Source organism: Onthophagus taurus, chromosome 7 (assembly GCF_036711975.1).
Source record: "Onthophagus taurus isolate NC chromosome 7, IU_Otau_3.0, whole genome shotgun sequence".
In the NCBI taxonomy this organism is placed as follows: Eukaryota; Metazoa; Arthropoda; class Insecta; order Coleoptera; family Scarabaeidae; genus Onthophagus; species Onthophagus taurus.
Genome location: NC_091972.1, coordinates 6560506 through 6582736, shown reverse-complemented (window position 1 = coordinate 6582736; position 22231 = coordinate 6560506). Strand labels below are relative to the sequence as shown.

Genomic DNA, 22231 nt, shown 5'->3' with positions numbered 1-22231 from the left:
TTCCAGATTTATACTTTAAATTGAAACAATATGTTTTAAACTTTATATTAAGTTAGTTCTTAAACATTTTTAAAAACACTTCTCAAAAGTGTTTTTTTTTATTAATTTGTTATAAAATCCAATTTAATCCTGATAACTTTCGAGGGAAAGTACCGATAAAAATACGTAAAGTTATCTTTTCAAATACAACGATTATAAAGTATTAATCAAGATTACTAAACGTTTTTAAAGGAATTTAGTTTCTTTAAACTTTTATTTGTTTGTTTCAGGTTCATGAACTTTGTGACAATTTCTGCCACCGATACATCAGCTGTCTAAAAGGAAAAATGCCCATAGACTTAGTGATAGACGAAAGGGATAGCGGAAAACCGCCCGAACTGACGGGGTCCACGAACGGCGACGGCGGCGCCAGAAGCAACGCGGACTCGGCGTCGCACACGGACGGCGCCAGCACGCCCGATGTTGTAAGTGTCTGTTTCCTCAGTTTTCAAAACGTAGTTAAGAATATTTGCGCCCCCAGGGTGTTGTAGATAGATTTTTCCGTTTATTTTTATTCAAATCGCACGAGAGAGAAGACTAAATGAAAAAGTAAAAGAAAACATTTCCTTTTGAAAGGAGGAAGATGAAAAAGTGTGACACAAATATATATAGAAAGAAGAACAAGAAAGGTCGCCCCCGAAAAGCAAGCAAATAGTTTGGTGCCGGTCTCTGGCGACGGTGCATAATCGCTTGAACCCTGTCGTATTACCTCCTGCAGCTATGAATAATAGGCTCACCGTCTGGTACGGATTTCATGCACGCCATTTTAACTGGCAACGTCAAAATACTGCCGGGATATCGATTTAGTGTTCCTCCTGCCACCTCCAACCTGGAATCTAACCGCCCGTTGCTATTGGGCGGTTGTAAAACCATTTTCAAATAAATTAAAAAATCAAAATTGTTATAAATTGTCTAAATAATAGATTCTAATAGATTTTTCTTAAATAATTTAGATTTTGTTCTAAATTCTACAAAATTTTATGCATAATTCTATTAATAGTATCTAAATTCCATAGGTGTTTAGTGATTGTCCTAGATTTGGACAAGTTTGATGGCATCTATTGTATCCCTGAGGTATTTAGATGGTCCAAAACATTTTTTCCTTCTTTATTTTGTTACATATATGTTTTTTCTTATTACAAAATTTTTTTTTCAAGTGCATCAACTTAGTTATGCCCCACATATAATGTCTGAACCCATCTTAATCCAACCCAACACTTCATTAAGACGGGATTAGAAAGTCTGCAAGCATACCAACACAACCCGACCTTGGTTCTCATAGACTTGATAGTGATGAGTCTAAAACATTTCGCCCTCTGCTTTGGAAACTTCCAATACATCACTTTCTACATTCCACGACCACCATTTCTATACAAATTATTTATCTGGGTCTTCTGACATATTTTATCGTGCATTTATTATTACCTGATCATATAGACAAGATTATCTCTCCTTCCATCTCAACAGTAACTAAAACAATATAAAGTTTACATGCTCTAATTAGAACCCAAAATGATACTTTTTTTTGAAGCAGCTTACTCTCCAAGTTTATTATTTGGGTTCGTCCCCAACCCCGTTTCGTTTTCTCATCAAGAAAATCATATCACGAGATTAATTATTAATTTATTACTTTCCAATATCATACTTCATTAATTTCGTCATTGTCTTGTTTATGTTGCAATAATTAATGGAAAAAAACATTCCAAAAAAAAAAGGACTCAGAATTGATACTTGCCGAACTTTTAGTAGATATTTTCAGATATTTGGGAAAGTATTGTTCATCATACGTAGATCGTTGTTCAGAAAGACTAGTTTTGTAATAGCCACGATTACATGAAACTTCGGAGTTTTTGGCAATTTGCTTTTGTTGTTTTTGCATTAACAGAAAATGCGTCTTAAATTTTGTTGTGTTTTTGTTGTGTATTTGAAGTTAAGATGCCACAAATTTGGTTAATTTTTGTTGTGCCACTCTAGAGCTTCTTCCTCTATATTTAAATGAACCTTGACAATAGTCTTCATATCGCCTATAATAGAAAAGATATCATTTATTTTTGCTATAATCATAGTAGATGACTTGAAAAGATCAGATTTACACTTTTTTTGGTTACTAATATAAAAACTATGCTATTTATGCCAAATTTTTGTAGAATTATTGATAATCAAAAGAATATAAAAAGCGTTAACCAAGTGTCTTATAGATCTTATTGATCTATATGGATAAATTGAATGATCTTGATTAATTCTGATAATCTAAAAACATTTTTGTTCTTAAATTTAGTAAAATTGTCTTGTAGATATTTATAAAATTAATAGTTAAAATAGAACAAAAGGTGTTTCCATCCAATTTGACAAGACGAGTTCACATGGCAGCCAAGTTTATTACTTTTTGTACACCGTCCCGTCCCCAATTAACGTGAATTTCATTCCAATCCGCTCGTCGTCTTTCTTGGCAACGTCCAAGAGAGAACCATTTGGCAACCTCAAAATTCAAAACGATTCCTGTTAACTTTTGTATAACATTTTAAAGTCAACCAAAAGAACATTATCAATTTTATCAGTTTATTCTTCGTTTTATTTTTTTTTTGTTCATATTATTCAAAGAACCCAAGAAGATCAAGATGAGACATTACAGAACGTAAAGTGTGACGAGGCCGCGGCAGCTCTCGGGTTTTGAACATTGCCCTTGTCTACTATAAATATACAAAGTGTAATTATACCGTCTCGAGCAGACGACGACGAAGAAGACAAGAAGAAGAGGAGAGAAACGACGGCGTCGTCGTCGTCGTCGTTGCTGTTTAGGTATGCGGAGAAGTTGGCCGTTGGCTGCGACGAGAGCGCGCGGTTTCGAATATTTTCTGATTTTGAGTGGGTTCCAACAACGACGACGAATGCATTACGCGCCGACCGCCGATGATGGCCGCCGCATACCGACGGACGCCGTTATTTTTACCGTCACGACGCTTGATTTCGACGGCGACGTCGAATTTCGAACGAAACGCATCTCAACATTCTCATTCGCGTACGAGCATACGCGAACGCAACATAATTTACGCCGTAATAAAACCGGGACAGATTAATTTACGAGTTCTCTTCGGTCGCGTCTATTTACAATGTGACAATCACTATAAAACCGCACTGATTCTGTTTAATAATAATTAAGAGTAATTAAAATGAACACACTTTTTTTTTTATTTTTATTTTCGATTTATTCACACTAACACCATTTATGACTGCGTTGCGTGCGTTTTAATTGAAACTAATTTATGATACGAACAAATTTATTCATAACATCTTTGTTTATCATTTCTTAAAAAATATATGCAATGAATTTCATTTAAAATGCAATATACAAAAATATATTTCCGTAGAAACCAGAGGTACACCCTGGTTGGTCACTTTGTCCTATATAAAATGCAACATGCTGAATGTTTTTAGTTCTAGATCTAATTTTAGTTCTGGTGACAGTGATAGGTTGCGCTAGTTAACATAAGATATCACTATGTTGTACATTTTTATTGAACTAAAACTAGAACTAATACTAGACCTTTAACTAGAAAGTAGTGTTAGTTCTAGTTTTACACTATCACTAGAACTAACACAAGACTTAGAACTAGAATAATTCGGGTATAGCCGTTTTGAGAGACGTGCCGCTAAACACGAATGATTGTAGTTCTAAGTCTTGTTTTAGTTCTAGTGATAGTGTTAGTGCAAAACTAGAACTAACAGAAGTCTTAGAACTAGAATCATTCAGGTTTAGCCGTCTTGAGAGACGTGCGGCTAAACCCGAATGATTCTAGTTCAAAGCCTTGTGTTAGTTCTAGTAATAGTGCTAGTGTAAAACTAGAACTAACACAAGACCGGGAATTAGAATCATTCGGGTTTAGCCGTCTTGAGAGACGTGCGGCTAAACCCGAATGATTCTACTTCTAAGTCTTGTTTTAGTTCTAGTGATAGTGCTAGTGCAAAACTAGAACTAACAGAAGACTTAGAACTAGAATCATGCGGGTTTAGCCGTCTTGAGAGACGTGCGGCTAAACCCAAATGATTCTAGTTCTAAGTCTTATGTTAGTTCAGTGATAGTGCTAGTGTAAAACTAGAACTAGAAACATTCGGGTTTAATCGTAACGGTTACAAAAATCTTATTAAATTTAAAATTCACTCAACCCAATATTATACTTAAATTAAAAATAGTTTTTAAAAAACTTATTAAGAAATCTCATGCATATGAAATGTTGGTGCGGTGTCGGTAATGAAGCTATTCGAAGTGTGTGTGTGTGTTGCCACCGGTTTCTTGAGGCAGATGCCTCTACACCGATCGTTCTCTTCTTCGATGATGATGATGATGAGGAATTACGTTCGTCCTTGACCATAATTGACCATAGTAAAAGCGTCCAACTATTTCTTTTTCTAACAAGAAGTCCTCGTTGTCATCGCTGTCGACGATGCTGGGTCAAAAGCTCATTTTTTTTTTAACTCCATCTTTAACTTCTATTTTAGTACCCATTTTAACTCCTTGGTGTTGACGATTTCACCAAGAAACTGTTACCAATTAATCGGCGCCGGTTAATTTGTTCTTAATTAAATTAATTTTTTAATTACTTGCCGTGAATTTCGATCAATTAAGATCGTCCGCGATAGATAACGCGAGTGAGATGGTGATAATTTTACGAGAAAGATGGTTTATAATTTTTTTTTGTTTTTATCACGGCAATTATGTCATGTCGAAATTTATATTTCAAAATAATAAATTATTTACGATCGAAACGCAGCCTCGGTCGGCAAATTGTTATTGCCCCGTTTTATCTCGCCGTTGAACTCTTGCCGCTCTTTATCTTTTTATTCTTATTTTATTTTTTTTTAATTTTATTTCGTTTTTATTTCTTATTACTTTTTCACTTCACCTCACGCGAAATAAATATTCTTAAACGCGTTTCCCGCAAAAGTTTAACGGAGAGAAAGAACTTGATGGTTTTTAAGGGGAAAGGGAACCCACGGATGAGGGGTTGAAGAAAGAGATGAGAAGCGTTCGTGGATAACGAGTAAGGGGCGACGCTGCGGTGTGACTTAGGGTGAAATTCTATATCCGGCACCATTCGCATGAGCGATGCGTCAGCTCAAATTGACACCAATTACCAGTAAAACTCCAACGGGAACGGCAAGCGAACGCGCCTTTCTTTTTCTCTCCCCCAATACAACGCCACTAGAAAGAGAACCTAACGTTGCGTTCTGACAAACAGACGGGAGCACAGAGAGCTAATACTCACGATGTGCTTTCGAGAACGGAATTTTGATGCAACCCAAATCCCTGACTATGAGGGGGGTTCAAAAAGGTTTCAATAATCGTAATAATTAATACTTTTTATATTCTACCATATATAATTTTAAGTGGTAGGTAGTGCTAGTTAGCATAAGATATCACTATGTTGCATATTTTTATTGAACTAAAACTAGAACTAACACTAGACCTATAACCAGAAATATTCGGGTTTAGCCGTGCGTCTGAAGACGCAAGAAGTGTTACTTCTAGTTTTACACTGGCACTATCATTGTTCGAGTTTTGTACTAGCACCATCACTAAAACTAACACAAGACCAAGAACTAGAATCATTCGGGTTTAGCCGTCTTTTGAGACGTGCGGCTAAACCCGAATGATTCTAGTTCTAAGTCTTGTGTTAATTCTAGTGATAGTGTTAGTTTTAATTTAATTAACATCGGTCGTGTAAGCCTTATAAATAAGATATAATTTTTTTAATATGACTTATTCGTGGTTATAAATCTGTACGGAATTTGACAGACATCAGTCGAAATGAGGGTCGAGATCCTAGACCGAAGAACGTTATCTGGACCCCGTTATTTTTAACCTCCAACCACGAAACGGTCTCAATTACGGCCGACGACAGGCAGAAAAAAAAGGTCGCCGGTATCTTAACAAGATCGTAAAACGTATCAGCTTCGAAGTTGTGTGCCCTCGAGATGATGGTGGTGGCGAGAAGGGAAAACGTTCATTAGGCGACCCCCCCGTCTCGAATTTCGTGCTATATATATATATTTTTTTGCATACCAGGCCCGAAAGTGAAGTGTCATGTCCCGAGGACCCGCGGGACCGAAACTCCTCATATAATATTTACTGAAACGCGGCTTTTCAGTTTTCCATACCGAGAACGGTATGACGGGTGCGCATCCATAAGTAATCTTTAGGAAAAGGGGGTGGTTTTCCCCCCTTAGAGAGAAAACGAGATGGTTCGAATGGTAGATGTGTAACGGTGGAATGCGGTTAACGCGTCATCGGATTAAAAGTAATCGTCGCTGCCTCTCTCGAAGGCTTCTCGTAACTAACCGAGAACCAATACTAGGTGACATTTACTGTGGGGAATAAATTTAAAATGACGATTTATAAGGGACGTTTAACGGACGAGGCGTGTAATTACCAACCGAGGTGGTAATTGAGACGTCAAAATGTTAAAACCATAAACATAATTTTTTTAAAAGTTTCATTCTTATCTTTTGCATCAATTTTCTTCCCCGCATATTGTATTGATTTTAACGGAGCTCCAGGTGTGATGAATGCGTAATTGTCGCCGTTATCGTGGCGGGCCGTGGGCGCGGGCCACCCCCGGGGCCGTGGGGGCCCATACATCAACCTCCCCGCCACCAGGATATGAGGCCCGCTCCGTTTCCCGTGTGTGCGTACCCCCCCGATGCCAACGCTACCTCCACTGCCGCCCCAGTGGTTATAAATCAGCGGGACAAATTTAATTATCCTGCTGTCGGCGATAAGACGCCCTGCGAGAAGAGGAAGGAACTCTCCCAAGTCTTAACCGTAATCCAAAAGGAATAAGCCAAGGGACAAGAAACACCTATAGAATACGAACAAGAAAATTTCACGGAGATAAAGTTGTTTATTGAAGAATATGTTAACATTATGTAAGTCAGTTTTAGTCATATTTGACTTGTGATTACGTGGGGGGGTTGAAAGGCGTTAATCGGCAAATCGGCAACAATGGACTCGTAAAACGAGTCCGTTACGGGCGTCGCTGAAGACGTCGGCCCCGCGGCGTCGTAAAACACGCCGTAGATGGCGTGTTCAGCGCTCGTTAAACAGAAGAGACTCTACGATGCTGTTTTGAAATTTGTACCTTTTGTCTTATTTTCAAGATTGAATTGAAATCATTGTAAGTGTATTGTTGATGAACGAAGAATTATGACGGAAAAGGGGAGAGATTTTAGAGGGTTAATCTGCATATTACATATTAACCGTTTTCAAGTGGCCAATCGGAATTTGCATGCCACCCCCCTAAACCCTTAACTCGTTCATGGGGAGCGCCGCTGATTAGATTTGGCAAAGTGACGGGCCAGAGCCCGGCAAACACGACTTATCCATTTTGGTTCTAGAGGGCGAGTTAAAAGTCAATTATGCCGATCGGATTTCGACGGGTTCCCCCCCTCCTCTGTACCACCACGTACACGTGTCCGGTTGCCCCATTCTCGCGTAGAGTAATTGTGATTTAAGCCACGCAATTCTGGAAACAAAGTGCTGTCCGACAGGTGACGCACATTTGGCCGCCGTTCCGCGCCAATTACCGCACCGTTAGGGACCGACGACGTGCCAATTACGGTCGTCTGACTAAATATACATTTTGGGAAACTTTAAGGGTTCCACTTAAAAAACTTTTCAAGTGTTTAATATGATTTTCGAAAAAATAAGGAGAAAAAAAAACGCTTACCAAAATAAGCTTAGTTTATTTTGTCTCATTGACATGTTGACAGAAAAAGACATGTTAAGTTTTAATTTGATTAATAATCATTTCATGATTCCAATAAATAAATTAACTAATTGTAGAACTAACACTAGACCTAGAACTAGAAACATTTGGGTTTAGTCGTCTTAAGAGACGTACGGCTAAACTTGAATGTTGCTAGTTCTACGTGTAGTGTTAGTTATAATGCTAGTGTTAGTGTTAGTTCTAGTTTTAATTGTTATTCAGCGTTAGATTGTTGCAAGTGCAAGTGTAAAACTAGAATTAACAGTATACCTAGAACTAGAATCATTCGGGTTTAGCCGTCTTTAGAGACGTACGGCTAAACCCAAATGATTCTAGTTCTAGGTATAGTGTTAGTTCTACATAGTAACAGTGCTAGTGTAAAACTAGAACTAAACTAGACCTAGAACTAGAAACATTCAGGTTTAGCCGCCTTAAGAGGCGTGCGGCTAAACCTGAATGTTTCTAGTTCTAGGTCTAGGTTAGTTCTAATGCTATGTTAGTTCTAGTCTTAGTTGTTATTCAACGTAAAATGGCTGTATATTTTTCATTGAACTAATACAAGAACTAACACTATACATAAAACTAGAAACATTCAGGCTTACCAAAATAAGCTTAGTTGATTTTGTCTCATAGACATGCTGATGGAAGAAGACATGATAAGTTTTAATTTGATTAATAATCATTTCATGATTCAATAAATAAATTAGTGACGATTTTTTTTAGATTTGTGTTTGTTGAAATTATCAAGACGTTTTTATTTTTAGGATGATCGGAATCGATCGATCACCGGTTCACGTATCGACTATTACGATCTCATTGTGGATTACCTTATCGATTATAATCGACGATTGCTTGTGATTGAATTGCGTTCTCGTGATCGTACGATTTTGTTTTCATTTTTAATAAATTTTGGATTCTCTTTTGTATCTTTGATAACTTTTATTAAAATTAACAATAACTTTTTAATAAGATTTATTTAAAAAAAAGTGAGGATGATTATTGGAAATGAGTTCTTTAGAAATTTACGTAAGACAATAAATAATAGAAACCGATGAAAATAGGAAAATACTTAGTACATCAAGGTTGCAGAAATAATTTAAACAAGCTTTAGCAATTTACCGCTATTTAAATTTATGTAAACATCACCATGAAAAATAATCAATTTATTATTGTTAATTGTGACTTTTAATCACAAATAAACGAACGGTTTCAGTTCCAAATTAGTCTATGTGTTGAACATAAAAATTGTTTTAAAAAACAGACTGCTTTTATGTGTTATAAAAGAATAGAATTGTGCGTCAAGCGACCATACAAGAAGAGCTGTGCGAAAATGACCAAGGAAGGAAAAAGGCAACACACATGAGGCACAGTGGGAAAGGCCACTGGTAAAAAAAAGGTCGGCCATCCACGTTTCCTCATTCCGCCACAGTCAACAGCAACCCAGCGGCTTTAAGACTTTTGTAGTAGCGACTCTTCGTTGCTGCTGCTGCTGCTGGCCGAGCTCTTTTTGCCGTCGCGTCGGACGTTCGTTTGTAAACAGGATAATCTAACCATGAGCAGAATAAGAAATACACCGACTCAAACTCAAAACCACAACGACAACGTCTCCTCCTCTTCTTCATCATCATCGTAGTTGGTCATCTTCGTCATTGTTGTCGTCTTTGTCGTTTCTATTAAGTCGCGTTCAGTCTTCCATCTGCGCAATGTGATTTAATAATAAAAGAGGGGACCTCGCGCTCACTTAACGAGCCGTGACACGTTAATGTTCGTAATTTTGTTATCGTCGAAAAAGCGTGGAATATTTCGTTTTTGGGAGAGTGAGCCTCGTGGTGGGGGAGGAGGAGAACGACGTTTCGGTTGCAAGGCCGACTCTCTCTGGGTAGAACAAATACCGAGGGCCCCAAATTGAAAACATCTGGTTGTGACGCGAGCACAAAGACGGTCTGACCGAGACAGCTTCAAATGAAAACCCTCTCTGCGCGGTTCTCTTCGGCTTAAAAACCCAAAACGCCCTCAACAACCCTGATTCAACCCTGAAAACGAGCGCGCACGCACGTCGATTGATAACACAACTGAAAAAAAGACAAAAGAGATTGTGCTCTCTGAGTTTGTTGTCGCACCACCCTCGCACAAAACCGTTTTAAAAACAACCGTCCCTCACGAAAATAAAAATTAAAAAGAACCGTTCTTTTTCCCTTCCCGGTTCCCCACGATTTTTTTTTAATACAGTTTTGGGCACGCTTGGTCGTTAAAACCGAGAGCGCGCCGGACGCCTGAAAATAAGGCATAAAAATTTTTTGACTCCAAAACACGTACACTGAGATTATTTAGTCTGCTGCTTGACGGGCTCTATTTTCGAGGTCACGTGCTTATATTAAAATTAAATTTTACAAATGAACAAAAAAATTTTAATTTATTTAATTTAAATTTCTATTACATTCAACTAGTAACACTATCTCAGGTGTCAACTTTAATAATTAACATATATTTTAATCACATTCATATTTAACTCATTCAAATAAGAATCATACGATTTGAAGACGCAAGGCTAAACCCGAAATTAATTCTAGGTCTATAATGAATAAAAACTAGAACTAACACAAGACTTATAACTAGAATAATTCGGGTATAGCCGCCTTGAGAGACGTGGGGCTAAATCCGAATGATTCTAGTTCTAGGTATAGTGTTAGTTCTAGTAACACTGCTAGTGTAAAACTAGAACTAACACTATACCTAGAACTAAAATCATTCGGGTAGTAACACTGCTAGTGTAAAACTAGAACTAACACTATACCTAGAACTAGAATCATTCGGGTTTAGCCGTCTTGAGAGACGTGCGGCTAAACCCGAATGTTTCTAGTTCTAGGTATAGTGTTAGTTCTAGTTTTAGACTAGCACTGTTACTAAAACTAACACTAGACCTAGAACTAGAATGTTTCGGGTTTACTCGAACGTCTTCAGATTTATTTCAGATGCATAAATAAACCCGAAACTTTCTAGGTCTAGTGTTAGTTCTAGTTTTAATTGTTATTCATCGCTAGATTGTTGTATATTTTTATGGAACTAGAAGTAGAACTAACACTAAACCTAGAACCAGAAACGTTCGGTTTTAGTCGTTTTAAGAGACGCACGACTAAACTTGATTAAGATCTTTATTTTATTATATTATGACCCTTAAGTCTTAAAGTAACGACATTACAAAACACGAATAGCATAAATTAAGTATTTGCTAATTCAAAGTGTGAAATAGTATTTGCTTACCTATACGTGACGTCACGAACGGTCCTTCGAGCATTGGTATAAATACAAAGCCTGCATGGTAGACTAAACGCAACAATGTAGATATCTGCAGAAATAATTTTTTTTTCATATAACGGACTTTAATCTATAACGAACACTCCCTTTCTAGTATTAGTCCATTATATCAAGATTTTACTATACTTTAGTTTCTTATTGTTAGTTATTTTTAATCACGTTAGTTATTTTCCTCTTTCTATTGAACGTTCTATTATTTTCCTGCCGTTTGTCGGTTAAGTTTGAAAATAAATCGAAACGCAAACCGAACGTCCATCTGTTTATTGCATAAGAAATAAACCGACCACCTAAACCAAAAATATACAATCGGCGTGCGATCGAGCTTCGAAAAACAAACGGTGCTTTACCAAACCGCTTCTTCTTCCTTTAAAAAAAAAGCAACCTTCATACGAAATACAAAAAAAGGAACGAAAATTTCAAAAACCCACGGAAACGTTCGTTACGGGTCACTTAAATCGAAACTGAAGCCGACCGTTACCTTTTTACACCTACCTTAACAAAACACACATTTGGTCACAACCCAAAAAAAAAAATAAAACGAAAAGTTCGTTCGATTTAGTTCCAAATGGTGCGCAAAGAAATCAACCGTGCACAATTATTGCAACAACAACAACAACCGGTAGAATCAAAGAAAAGAACTACACCGGGACCATATGGTTTCTGATGGAGAGAATGTTAATGGTATTTTTTTTTTCTGGAACATCACCTGTTGTCATCGTCATCAGTTTCTGTTATATAGGGGACGATGCGGGTTTCGAAACTATATCGAAAACGTAATTCAATAAAACATAATGTTAACGCCAATAATTTCCTGTTTGAAACGTGCGGGAGCTTCTTCGAAGGACTTCTTTGGGACGTAGTTCGTCTTTTTTAGTTTTTGTCTTCTCTTTCTATTACTTTTTATTATTCCACCCACATCGATCTTGATTTGAAAGCCTGTTACGTTGGGAAAATGTAAACGACTTAATGGGACTGTAATATCACATCAATTAAGGAGATGTGACGACAAATTGAACAAATTATTGAGTTATTATAAAATTGTATTTATTATTAAAATATTATTAGGTTTTGTGTAATCTTCTGAAACAGGATGGTTTGAAGCAGGTGGACTCTTCTTGGGGAGATTAAGTTTGGGGACGGCGACGGACGTCGCGACGTCGCTTCCGCCATTACGGTCCATTACGGAGCTAGACTTTGCCGTAATGGACCGGGCCGGCTCGACAATGACCATCAGTCCTGCTTAGAAAGATTGATTCGACGCAGGAAGGCGGCGAAGAGAGCAACGCCGGCCGCCAGTATTTCATTTTAATAGTCCCGCGGGGACCGGGATTCCATTAAACCAACGAAGAGGGGACCAGTAAGTTTACTTTTGCCATAGGGACCATTAGTTTCGATGCTATAAGCAGGAAACAATCCGACACGATTGATGGAGAAGAGAGGAAGAAGCAAAAAAAAAAGCAGGATTTTAAAAGAATTTTGTATTTTAGATGTTTTTATTTTGCATTCTGGGGGATTTTTTTGTTTGATTAAAAATAAATGGAAGGCTTTTTTTTTGAAAAAAGAAAAATCTTGATTTTAGTAGTTTTTAGTCTGTAGTTTTAAGTTGCGTACTTAGGCTAGGCAAACAAATGTTAAGATGAGACTATGTGTCATGCAGTATTATTTCTGATTGCAGAGGCCGCCATCATCGTCACTGTCGTACGGGGGGCCCGTGAACGACGACGTTCGATCTCCAGGAACGCCAGGACCCCTTTCGCAGCCCCCCGCATCCCAGCAAAGCATCGACGGCTCGGATCCAGGTAACATTCTCATTTTAAAAAAATATTTCTACATGATATACAAAAGTACAATTTTGTATTATTAGATTTTTTTGCTCTTTTGGTATAACTTAATGCGACGCTACTAATTCATGAAATATTCATAGTGGGGGCCTCAGTCACGAATTGTTTATTATAAATAAATTGTTCGCTAACTTTGTCGGTGAAACGTGTTTGTCATGCTAATGCCCGCGAGGCCGTCGTCTTCGTCGTCGTCGTGTTCCCTATTTTGGCGTTCAATTCGAACGTAAACGAGAAACAAAGAGGAGAAGGGCGCCGTTCTCTTTGTTTTGATGTTCAGATTCCTCCTGTTTCAATTAAATTTCCATTTAAATCCTTTTACATCGAAAATTTACATTTTTAATATCAAAATTAACATTTTCAAAAATTAAATTTAATTAACTTTATCGAAGACCTCCAATCTTTCAAGTGACAAATATAAGTAGCCACTTTTTGCAATCTATGAATTATAAACATTTATAAACTATAAAGTGGAGGAATATTGCCAGTCTGATTTTTGATTAACTGCAAGATATATTCCTGAAACATAATTATTACATAGATTCAGAAGATTAGAACAAACCTCGTGCAAAATGTTGAAACAAATCGTAACCCAACCCAATCAAATGAGATAATTCAAGATTTATAAGTGTCAAAAATGTGTTCATCTCTATTAAAAGTGAACATCATAAGAACTGATCTATCATAAAACCGGTTGAGTATTTCTGAATTATTCTGAAGTAACAGTTTCATTCATATTGAAAGAGAAAGAAAATACTCAAAGCTTAGTTGAATAATTAGCAAAAGATCTTCTTGATACATATTAACATCTGTGAGTAGAATAGAAATAATTGGAACAATACATTGCTTAGAGTAGAATTCTGTAGTTTATTAAAAAAAGCTGACTAAGTAATAAAATTTACGTTTAGAAAAACTGTAATTGTTGCACTGACATGGTGTTTCAATATTTATGGCCTATTTGTGTATTCTCAATTGTTAAATTCAATTTGGCTCCAGCATTGTTTCTGACTGTTGATTTTATGTAGTTAATTGATTCTGCCATATTTGTGTCAGTTGCAGTTTTTCCTGAATATTGAAAGTTTGCCTTAGTTTTCATGAATAGTATTTATGTAATGGGAACAGGTCTTACCCTACTCCATGTTCATCGCTACTTTCGCAACTTTACCACTTAATTGTTGGTTGGTACATAGTTGCCTCTAAAATTGTATTTAATAACCACATATTACTTGAGTTTATCGCGATGTGCAGGTATTAGTGGGTATTATCCAGCATGACGCATTCCCTCTCAACTTATGTATCTGTTCCTGCACTCCATCATTCACTGGAGATAACCTTTGGAGTCTGCTAATCTACATTTGATCATCTTCTTCCTTGATCTTTTTGATAGCAGTTTGAACAATGACATTTTTTTCTATATATTTCATCGATCATAGTCCATTACTTCCATATTACATCAATTTTTGCTTGCTGATATACATCGTGCTATTACAGATAATAAAACCAGGTACGAGAATTGTTTTAACCAGTTTTCTGTATATTTGTGTCAAAAATTGTTATATTTTGTTATGTTTCTCATGACATGGTATGGTTTAGACTTTTTTTGTTGCAACATTAAAAAAATTAATGAAGTTATACAAATAAAACAGCTCCTAATAGTATTTATCTATAGTGCAATAAATAAATGGAAATAGTCTAAGATATTTTTCAACAACTACTTAGATTAAATTGAAAATTGGATTCGATAAAATTAATTTTTTGTCGAAAGCTAATAATTTGTAAGAAGAGAGCTTTAAGAAAATTTCAATTCTCAAGTTAATTTCGAGTGGATATAAAGTTCTGGTTCCAAGTTTTCAAGCCGTGAATTGAGGGAGAGAGAACGTTCGGATTCGGTGCTGTGATAAAGTTAAAACTTTTACCAGTTTAATTACCTCGGAAGAGATGGAGGGCGTGGTCCCTCCCAAAAACTCCTCGATCCCCGTGCTCTCTAATGACCGATTGTAATTCGACTTGTACGATCGCTAGCGCGCACCTCAATTATCGATTTAGTCATTAGCGCTATCGACGCTAATGCATCTGAAGGAGCATTTTCAATTACATCGTGTGCCCCGTTTCGTCCGTTTCATTAGTAATCCCCCGTCGAAAGGGAGGTACCATCGAAGGTGCATCATCGAATATAATAAAATGACTCGTTATCTGTATTATGGAAGTGGCACGCTATCCTGTACAATATCTACCCGTATGGTATTAATTTGTACAATGTGACCCACGGGTATGTGTGTATACTACGTGTCTTCTTCTTACATGTACACCTGCTTACCTGGACTTTACCATACTTTCTAACGTTCTTCATTCTCTCCCGTTTTGTTATCTTTAAATGGGTCCGGTTTAACTTAATTTCCCCATGTAAAATTGCCTCCTATGTAGGTGATGATTCCGAGAACGGTTCGTTTAATTTGTATGTAAATAACTTACGGTAGCCAATAAGGTGGTCGTTTTATGGTTCGGAAACGGAAAGAACGATTTAATTACGTATAAATTTGTTGACATGCGGACAGATGCGAGAAGCAACCTCATGTAATGCGGGGTCTCTTGCAAAAAAGTATTTAGCAATTTAATTAGAAAATACCGGCGCGTCCAATAATTCTCTTCGTACTAATTGTTGGTTATGTTGGAGCTCCGCTTCGACCGATATTTTACGTCCATATCGGCCTGGGGAATCAAAAACTCGCGTTAGTTATGAGCGGGCGATGACGTGCATTAATGCGGTCGCAATAAATTGAGATTTGGGGTCCGATACCAAACCCCGATGTCCTGGTACTCTGTCCGTTTTATACTATTCCGTGTACATACACATTTTCATTCTTGTCGAATCGAATAGGTTCTCAAAAAACCGCTTCAATTTTTCAATTTAAACGTCAATAATAAATACTTTTTCATAATCCTCTCAATTTATTAAACTTCGCATTTTTACTTAAAAACTTAAAACGACGCGCTAAATGAGCATAAAAGTAAAAGAAGAAAATGAGTTATTAAAGTGTCACTTTACGACGCCGTAAACTCTTCGTCGCTGATAATAATTATTGTTTATATTGCGGCAGAGGTTCCCAAACGGTTGCGACCAAACGTTTATCGTAAAATTGCCCTATACCGGCGGCAATTAAACCATATAATATCGTTTTTAACGACTGCTTTACGTCGACGAGATCACACACGGCGCTTATTTATGATATATTACTACCGTGGTCTTATAGTCGAGTTACTAAGACGAAGGACTACAACGATAACGTCTGAGACGTCCAAAGGGTTATCACGTTACGGACGGGTTGACTCCGGTTATTTCCGATGCGCATTAGCAATTCACAAGACAAATAAACAATGTTAACAATAAGTTCAATAAATAACACTACGCAGATAATGAATTCATATTTTGAAAAATTATATAAACGAATTAAATGATATTTACATCAAATTAAAATGTCTTGTTTATAATGTCAATATTTCTCAGTTTGAAATAAACATATCTGTTAATTTCTCTTTGTAAAGATGTGTCCTCTGTCCAAGTGAAATCATCTTGATCTAATTGAAATCATCTTCGTTCAACCTGGTTAACCACAATCTTCTTCGTCTGAGGAAACATTCTTACTTCAAATGAATGTACAGGAAAATGATGTCATTAAACTTTAGTCACAAGAAGCTTTCGTCATCATCCAAGGATTTTCTTCAAACCATGTGTATTTCCAATTACAATGAGCTCATTTATTTCTAGAAACTTTCCTCCTCCATAACAATTGTATCTTAATTTACTTGGGAGTATATAAGTCATATAGTAATGAAATTGCATCTTAACATCCAAGATTATTCTTTTTTTGATTACTAAGAATTCTTTGTAAAGGCCAGGAATCTTTTCCGATTACAAGAAAATGTCTTCCACGTCAAAAATTTCATCTGCTTTAACAGTTAAGAATCGCCTGAGAGAAAAAGAACCCAACCTAACCCTTCGCAGACCATTTCTGGTTGGGTTGGGTTTCGAAAAAGAACCCAACCCAACCCGTCCCAGAACATTTCTGGTAATTATAGACCATTCTAGGTCACCGAAGAAGATTCAGGTCATCATTGAAGATTGTCGATGGCAAGGGATTTGTTTCATCTTTTGATCTCCTTTCAAAGTTTCCTTCAAAGCAGATTGATACAAAATCATTGCAATGATTCCTTTACTTCGAATTCTCTCATACGATTCTTAATTGTTAAAGCAGATGAAAGTTCTGGACGTAGAAGAGATTTTCTTGAACCCAACCCAATCTTTTATCTCAAAAAGGAATCTTTTCGATAATCAGGAATGATTTATGACGATCACAAACCCTTTTCGACGATCTTAGAAAGCAAAGATTCTTTGATTATCAATTTTCTTTCATTACCAGAAAAATGGTCATCAATGAATGATCCAGAGTTGAAAACCTTTAACGAATCTAGATATTCCTATCAACGAATCAAAATCTGCCTAAACGACATGAATTTTTATGTCACCTGAAAATCTTCTCCTCCGTAAAGTGCTCCGAATGTCCATAACATTCGATCGCCAGAAGCCTTCTTAATCTTCACTTGCAATGAGCTTTATTGATTAAGACGATACTCTTCCACAGAAACCTTTCTCAGCAATAATAGTTGTTCTTTAATGTACTTGGGATCTATGAGGAAATGACACTAAAAGTTTTGTTACTGTCTTTTTTGAACGATGGGGAATTTTCTCGTAATCTTTTGTAAGTTTTGGCAATCTCCAACACTTTTCAGGTTTCTTCAAGTTTGTTACTGTAGTAACTGTGCATTCTATACACTTAATCTCTAACCAAAGAAGAAAGTTATTTGAAACATCAAAGATTACATTAAAATCTACCTACTTTTGCAAACTTACGACTTTAATACCAGTACACTAAGAAAAGAGATTATAATTTCTTTATAGTCTAGAAATTGAAAATGGTTTTCCGCACGAGAATTTGGGGAAAGTACAAAGCTTGGCTCACCCCCACCCGAGGGACTTAAAGATCTTTCTGAGGGCCGCATTGTTTCCAGTCGGATGTGGCGGATTAGGTTGGACAGAAGTTGCGGAAATATGGGGAACGGAAGTCGACGAGCCGTGAACGAGAGGCAGCGAGAAATTGCCGCCTCCTCCATATCGCCCCCCCCCCCCCTCCCTTCCGAGACGTCGCTTTTCTGTTGCGGTCGTTTTGATGGGGTTTGAGGAAAACGCAAATAAACAAAGCCCCAGAAGCGCGCACATGACCGATTTACGAGACCGCAAACGACTCCTCGGTTCGACGACTCTCGGGAACTCGACCACCTGCGATTTGCTATAGTACAGTGTCTTTTCGATTGCTCGTTATCGAATTACTTAACCTTAATTGGTAACAGGGGTGAACTTTTGTGGTTTAGAGACAGATGTTTGAGACTAGTTGTTTCCGGAGAGTAAAATTAAATTAAATTTTTATTGAAATTTGAAATTAATAAACGAAAATATTTTTAAACTATTATTTAGACGAATTAAGGGGAGTATTAATCTTAAACAACTTCCATTAGTGGTAACCACCTTGAAGGGGTGAAGAGATAAGATAAAGTGCCTCTCGACGGTTTTAAAGATAGCAATCGCATTAGGCCATTAGCATTTTCTCTCTTGAAAAAGGGGGATGTGAAAAAGGGCAACTAAAATAATTCTTTTTAGTTAAAATTAGATTTTTTATCCAACCTAGTTATAACCTAACGATAAACTGATAAACGAAACTATTACTTGGGATCCTTAGAAATAACAACGCCCCTCACGCACGGGCTCCCAAAATGGCCTATAATTTACTCGAAGCCGCAGGGGGGAACCGGAGCGACAAATTTCATTGTGCACATAACTAATAGTCGATTAGCGCCAGGCTCGCTCGCGCCACCTGGCCGCCACCACCACCGCCGCCCGCGGGCCCCCTTAATTTCGACATTAAATTCGAATTTGACGCGCAAGGTGCATGCGGAAAAATCGCGCACGCAATTAAGAAGAACCTCTTGCTACCTGGATCGCTGTACAAAAAACAAATGGGGGACCTCGCGTCTGCTAAAAGTGGGAGGAGCGCGGGCGCCCCATTAAAGGGGCCCCGGTGCAGATAAATTCGTATTCCACCCTCGGGGTCGTAAAATCGGCCGCAATTACAATAAGAATTCCGAGGAGGAGATTGTTTTTCGAGAAAAACAGGCGCGGTTTTATACGAACCTGAACGGAAATGGGCGTTTCTGCAAAAAGGGTACCAATTTTTTTTATTATTTCAATCACAAATTGTATGTATAAATTACCATATACATTTCAATGCTGTTGTAACATTCTTTTTCTTCTACCTAAAATTGTTGGAACAAAATGATTTTGTTAACATCAAATTTTAAAATCTCACTTCTATATGTATACCGGGAACCATAGTTGCGAAACTATTATGATCTTGCACTGTCCCACATAAAATGCAACATAGCTTAATAGTACAGGCAGGCATAGGGTAGTTTTGAAAAGAAAAAGTTTTGCTTCGAAAATGATAAAGGATGATGATGGATGATTCTAGTGTTAGTTCTACTTTTATTTATTAAAAATATACAACAATCTAGCGCTGCACAACAATTAAAACTAGACCTAGAACTAGAAAGTTTCGGGTTTAGCCGTGCGTCTTCAGACTAAACCCGAATGTTTCTAGTTCTAGGTCTAGTGTTAGTTCTAGTTTTACACTAGCACTATGTAGAACTAACACTATACCTAGCACTAGAGTCATTCGGGTTCAGCCGTCTTTAGAGACGTGCGGCTAAACCCAAATGATTATGATTATGCTAGGTATAGTGTTAATTTTAATGACAGTGCAAATGTAAAACTAGAACTAACACTATACCTAGAACTAGAATCATTCGGGTTTAGCCGTCTCCTTAGAGACGTGCGGCTAAACCGAAATGATTCTAGTTCTAGGTATAATGTTAGTTCTACATAGTAACAGTGCTAGTAAAACTACCCTGGTTTCTATGGAAATATATTTTTGTATATTGCATCTTAATTGAAATTCACTGTATATGGATATAATTTTATGATGATATAATTTCAAGTAAAAAATCATAAACAATCAGGTGTTGTTTTACGTCCATGAAAATGTGAGAAGTAGTCGTATTCCGGACGTTTAATTCAAGGGTAAGTGGTGCAGAAGGGCCACGAATAAGAGGGATCCCAAGACCTGAGGAGTCCGTAAAAAGACAGTAACCCAGAGTCGTAAGGAAGGACCCGAACATAAACTTTATAGCGAGTCGCGCGTTCGACACCGTTCCGTCCTAATAAAACGGCCTTTGACTCTGACTGACTGGGAGTGAGCCACTCACTTAACTTGAAAAAAAAAGAAAGAGGAAGACGAAAAAAAAAATAAATAAAAGAAAAACGAGACTAAAAAAGTAACAACGGGTTCCCTTGTTTCTTCTTCTTTTCACTTCGTTTCGTCACGTCTCGGACGTAGATTTCTGGGTGCGCATGAAATATGCAAAACGGGGATGCGACATCGCAAGGGTTGACGGTGAGTGACGTCGGGCGTCGTCGGGACCGGCGTGCCATACATTTTTAATTAAGGGTGCCCCGGCCGATTATGCAAACTACGACATTTTCCACCCCATTGACTGCAAATGCGATTTTCTCGGCTGCAGCTCCCTTTCCCTTCGTTCAAGTTCTCTAATGCGTCATAATGGGCGAGAATGAGATTTCGTTACCATGATTTCGGGGACTAATTACATTACCGGCCGCTAGTCCGATCGACAAGGGGTTCGGCCTTCGGGGTTGGGCCCTTATATTATTTTCGTACCCCTTAGTCATTCTACTGTCATAAGCAGCTCCAAACCGCTTCGATCGCACGTTTTATTTATAGTATACTTTTACATGAACCAAGTAAGGTGGTGGAAAAAGGAAAAAAGAACGTTTTAAGGGTGGGGATTACAATTTTTCTCCCTTAAGACTAAAAACAGATCAAAAAAATAATGAACCCTCTTCGTTGACTGTCTAAATGATAACGGGCTAAAAACTTAATTAAGAAAGATAAAAAACTGACAACTGACTGGGAGACAAAGAATAACGACCAATATCTTAATTAAACTAGTCTATTTATTCCCCGGGGGGTTGCACGGGGGGTTGGTTCGTTCGAAAAAGCCCCGATAGCGACAGCCGAAATAAAAGACTCGCGATTTCGTTAAATTGCATAATTTAAAAAGAGCGCGCCGTGGAATGAATAAGTTAGAAACCGGGGCGGAAGAAGGGTGTCTTCTTCCTCGTCGCCGCCGTCTTCGTCCTCATCGCTGTTGTCGTTGTCGTTGGGGTCATTTGTTTTTATCAGTAAGTCCGCGAGACGGTCGTTAGGAGGGCGGCGGTTACGAGGGGATATGGGGGGAACCCTGGCTGCGGCGGCCTGCGCTGAATGCGAACTAATTTCATTTCGTCTGAATGCCCGGTAATGAGAACCACAATGCGGACGGCCGTTCGCTTTGTGTCCAAGGCTCAGGTAGTAGTGGGTTAAGGCCCCCTTTCGACCGCGTCCGATTCAATCGCAGAATGGACGGATAATTATCGTATCACACCGGACGGCACCCCCCTACCCCACCGTTCGGATAAAAAGGGAATTCCACAGGTGCCAAACGGACCTATTCTTTGTCAGGCGACGGGATATTTGGTTTTGATTAAATGGAGAAGAAGAAGAAGGTTGTCCGAGAAATCATCATCTTTAACAACAAAGATATATACTATCTATTTATAAAAACTTTTGAGAAGTACTGTATTAATCTTTATGTTGCTGTCAAGTCAAAAAATGCTAAATAGGAATTAAAAATTTAAAAACAAAAGTTATCTTATTTGTACTTTGAGTTTCTGAACGTACTCTTAACTCGAGGTATGTACGGTATTTGATGTTGTAAGAACTTTATGGTTCGATTGGCAGTTTCAGGAATGCGGTGGCGGCACCGGCGTCAAAAAACAAATGTGCGAACAGAACAAAGATAAAAAAGAAGTACCCGATTCGGCTTCTTAACTTCTCCTAATTCGGAGGAGGTTTCGTTTTTTTTTCACCCTCCATACCATGGTGCGAAATTAATCCGGTCCGTGGGCGTAATAGGCCATTATCGCCCCTGGTATTTGGTTAAAAAAGCAATAGCCGCCCCCGCAATTACGTCGTCGGTGGTGCTGAGGCCCCGTTTTCTTGATCAACACATAACAATCCGTTGCATAATACCAGCAACGCCCTTTATTAT

The 22231-nt window shown here is 37.8% G+C and overlaps 1 protein-coding gene across 5 annotated transcripts in view; it reads left to right on the top strand.

Moving 5' to 3' along the window:
• Positions 1–22231, top strand: part of LOC111418807 (Meis homeobox homothorax) — a 119377-nt gene that overhangs the window by 34094 nt on the left and 63052 nt on the right. For all 5 annotated transcript variants that reach the window (XM_071198135.1, XM_071198136.1, XM_071198134.1 and 2 more), the window contains exons 6-7: positions 270–464; positions 12793–12916. In XM_071198135.1, coding sequence (XP_071054236.1) covers positions 270–464; positions 12793–12916 — 319 coding nt within the window. The remainder of the gene's footprint in view (positions 1–269; positions 465–12792; positions 12917–22231) is intronic.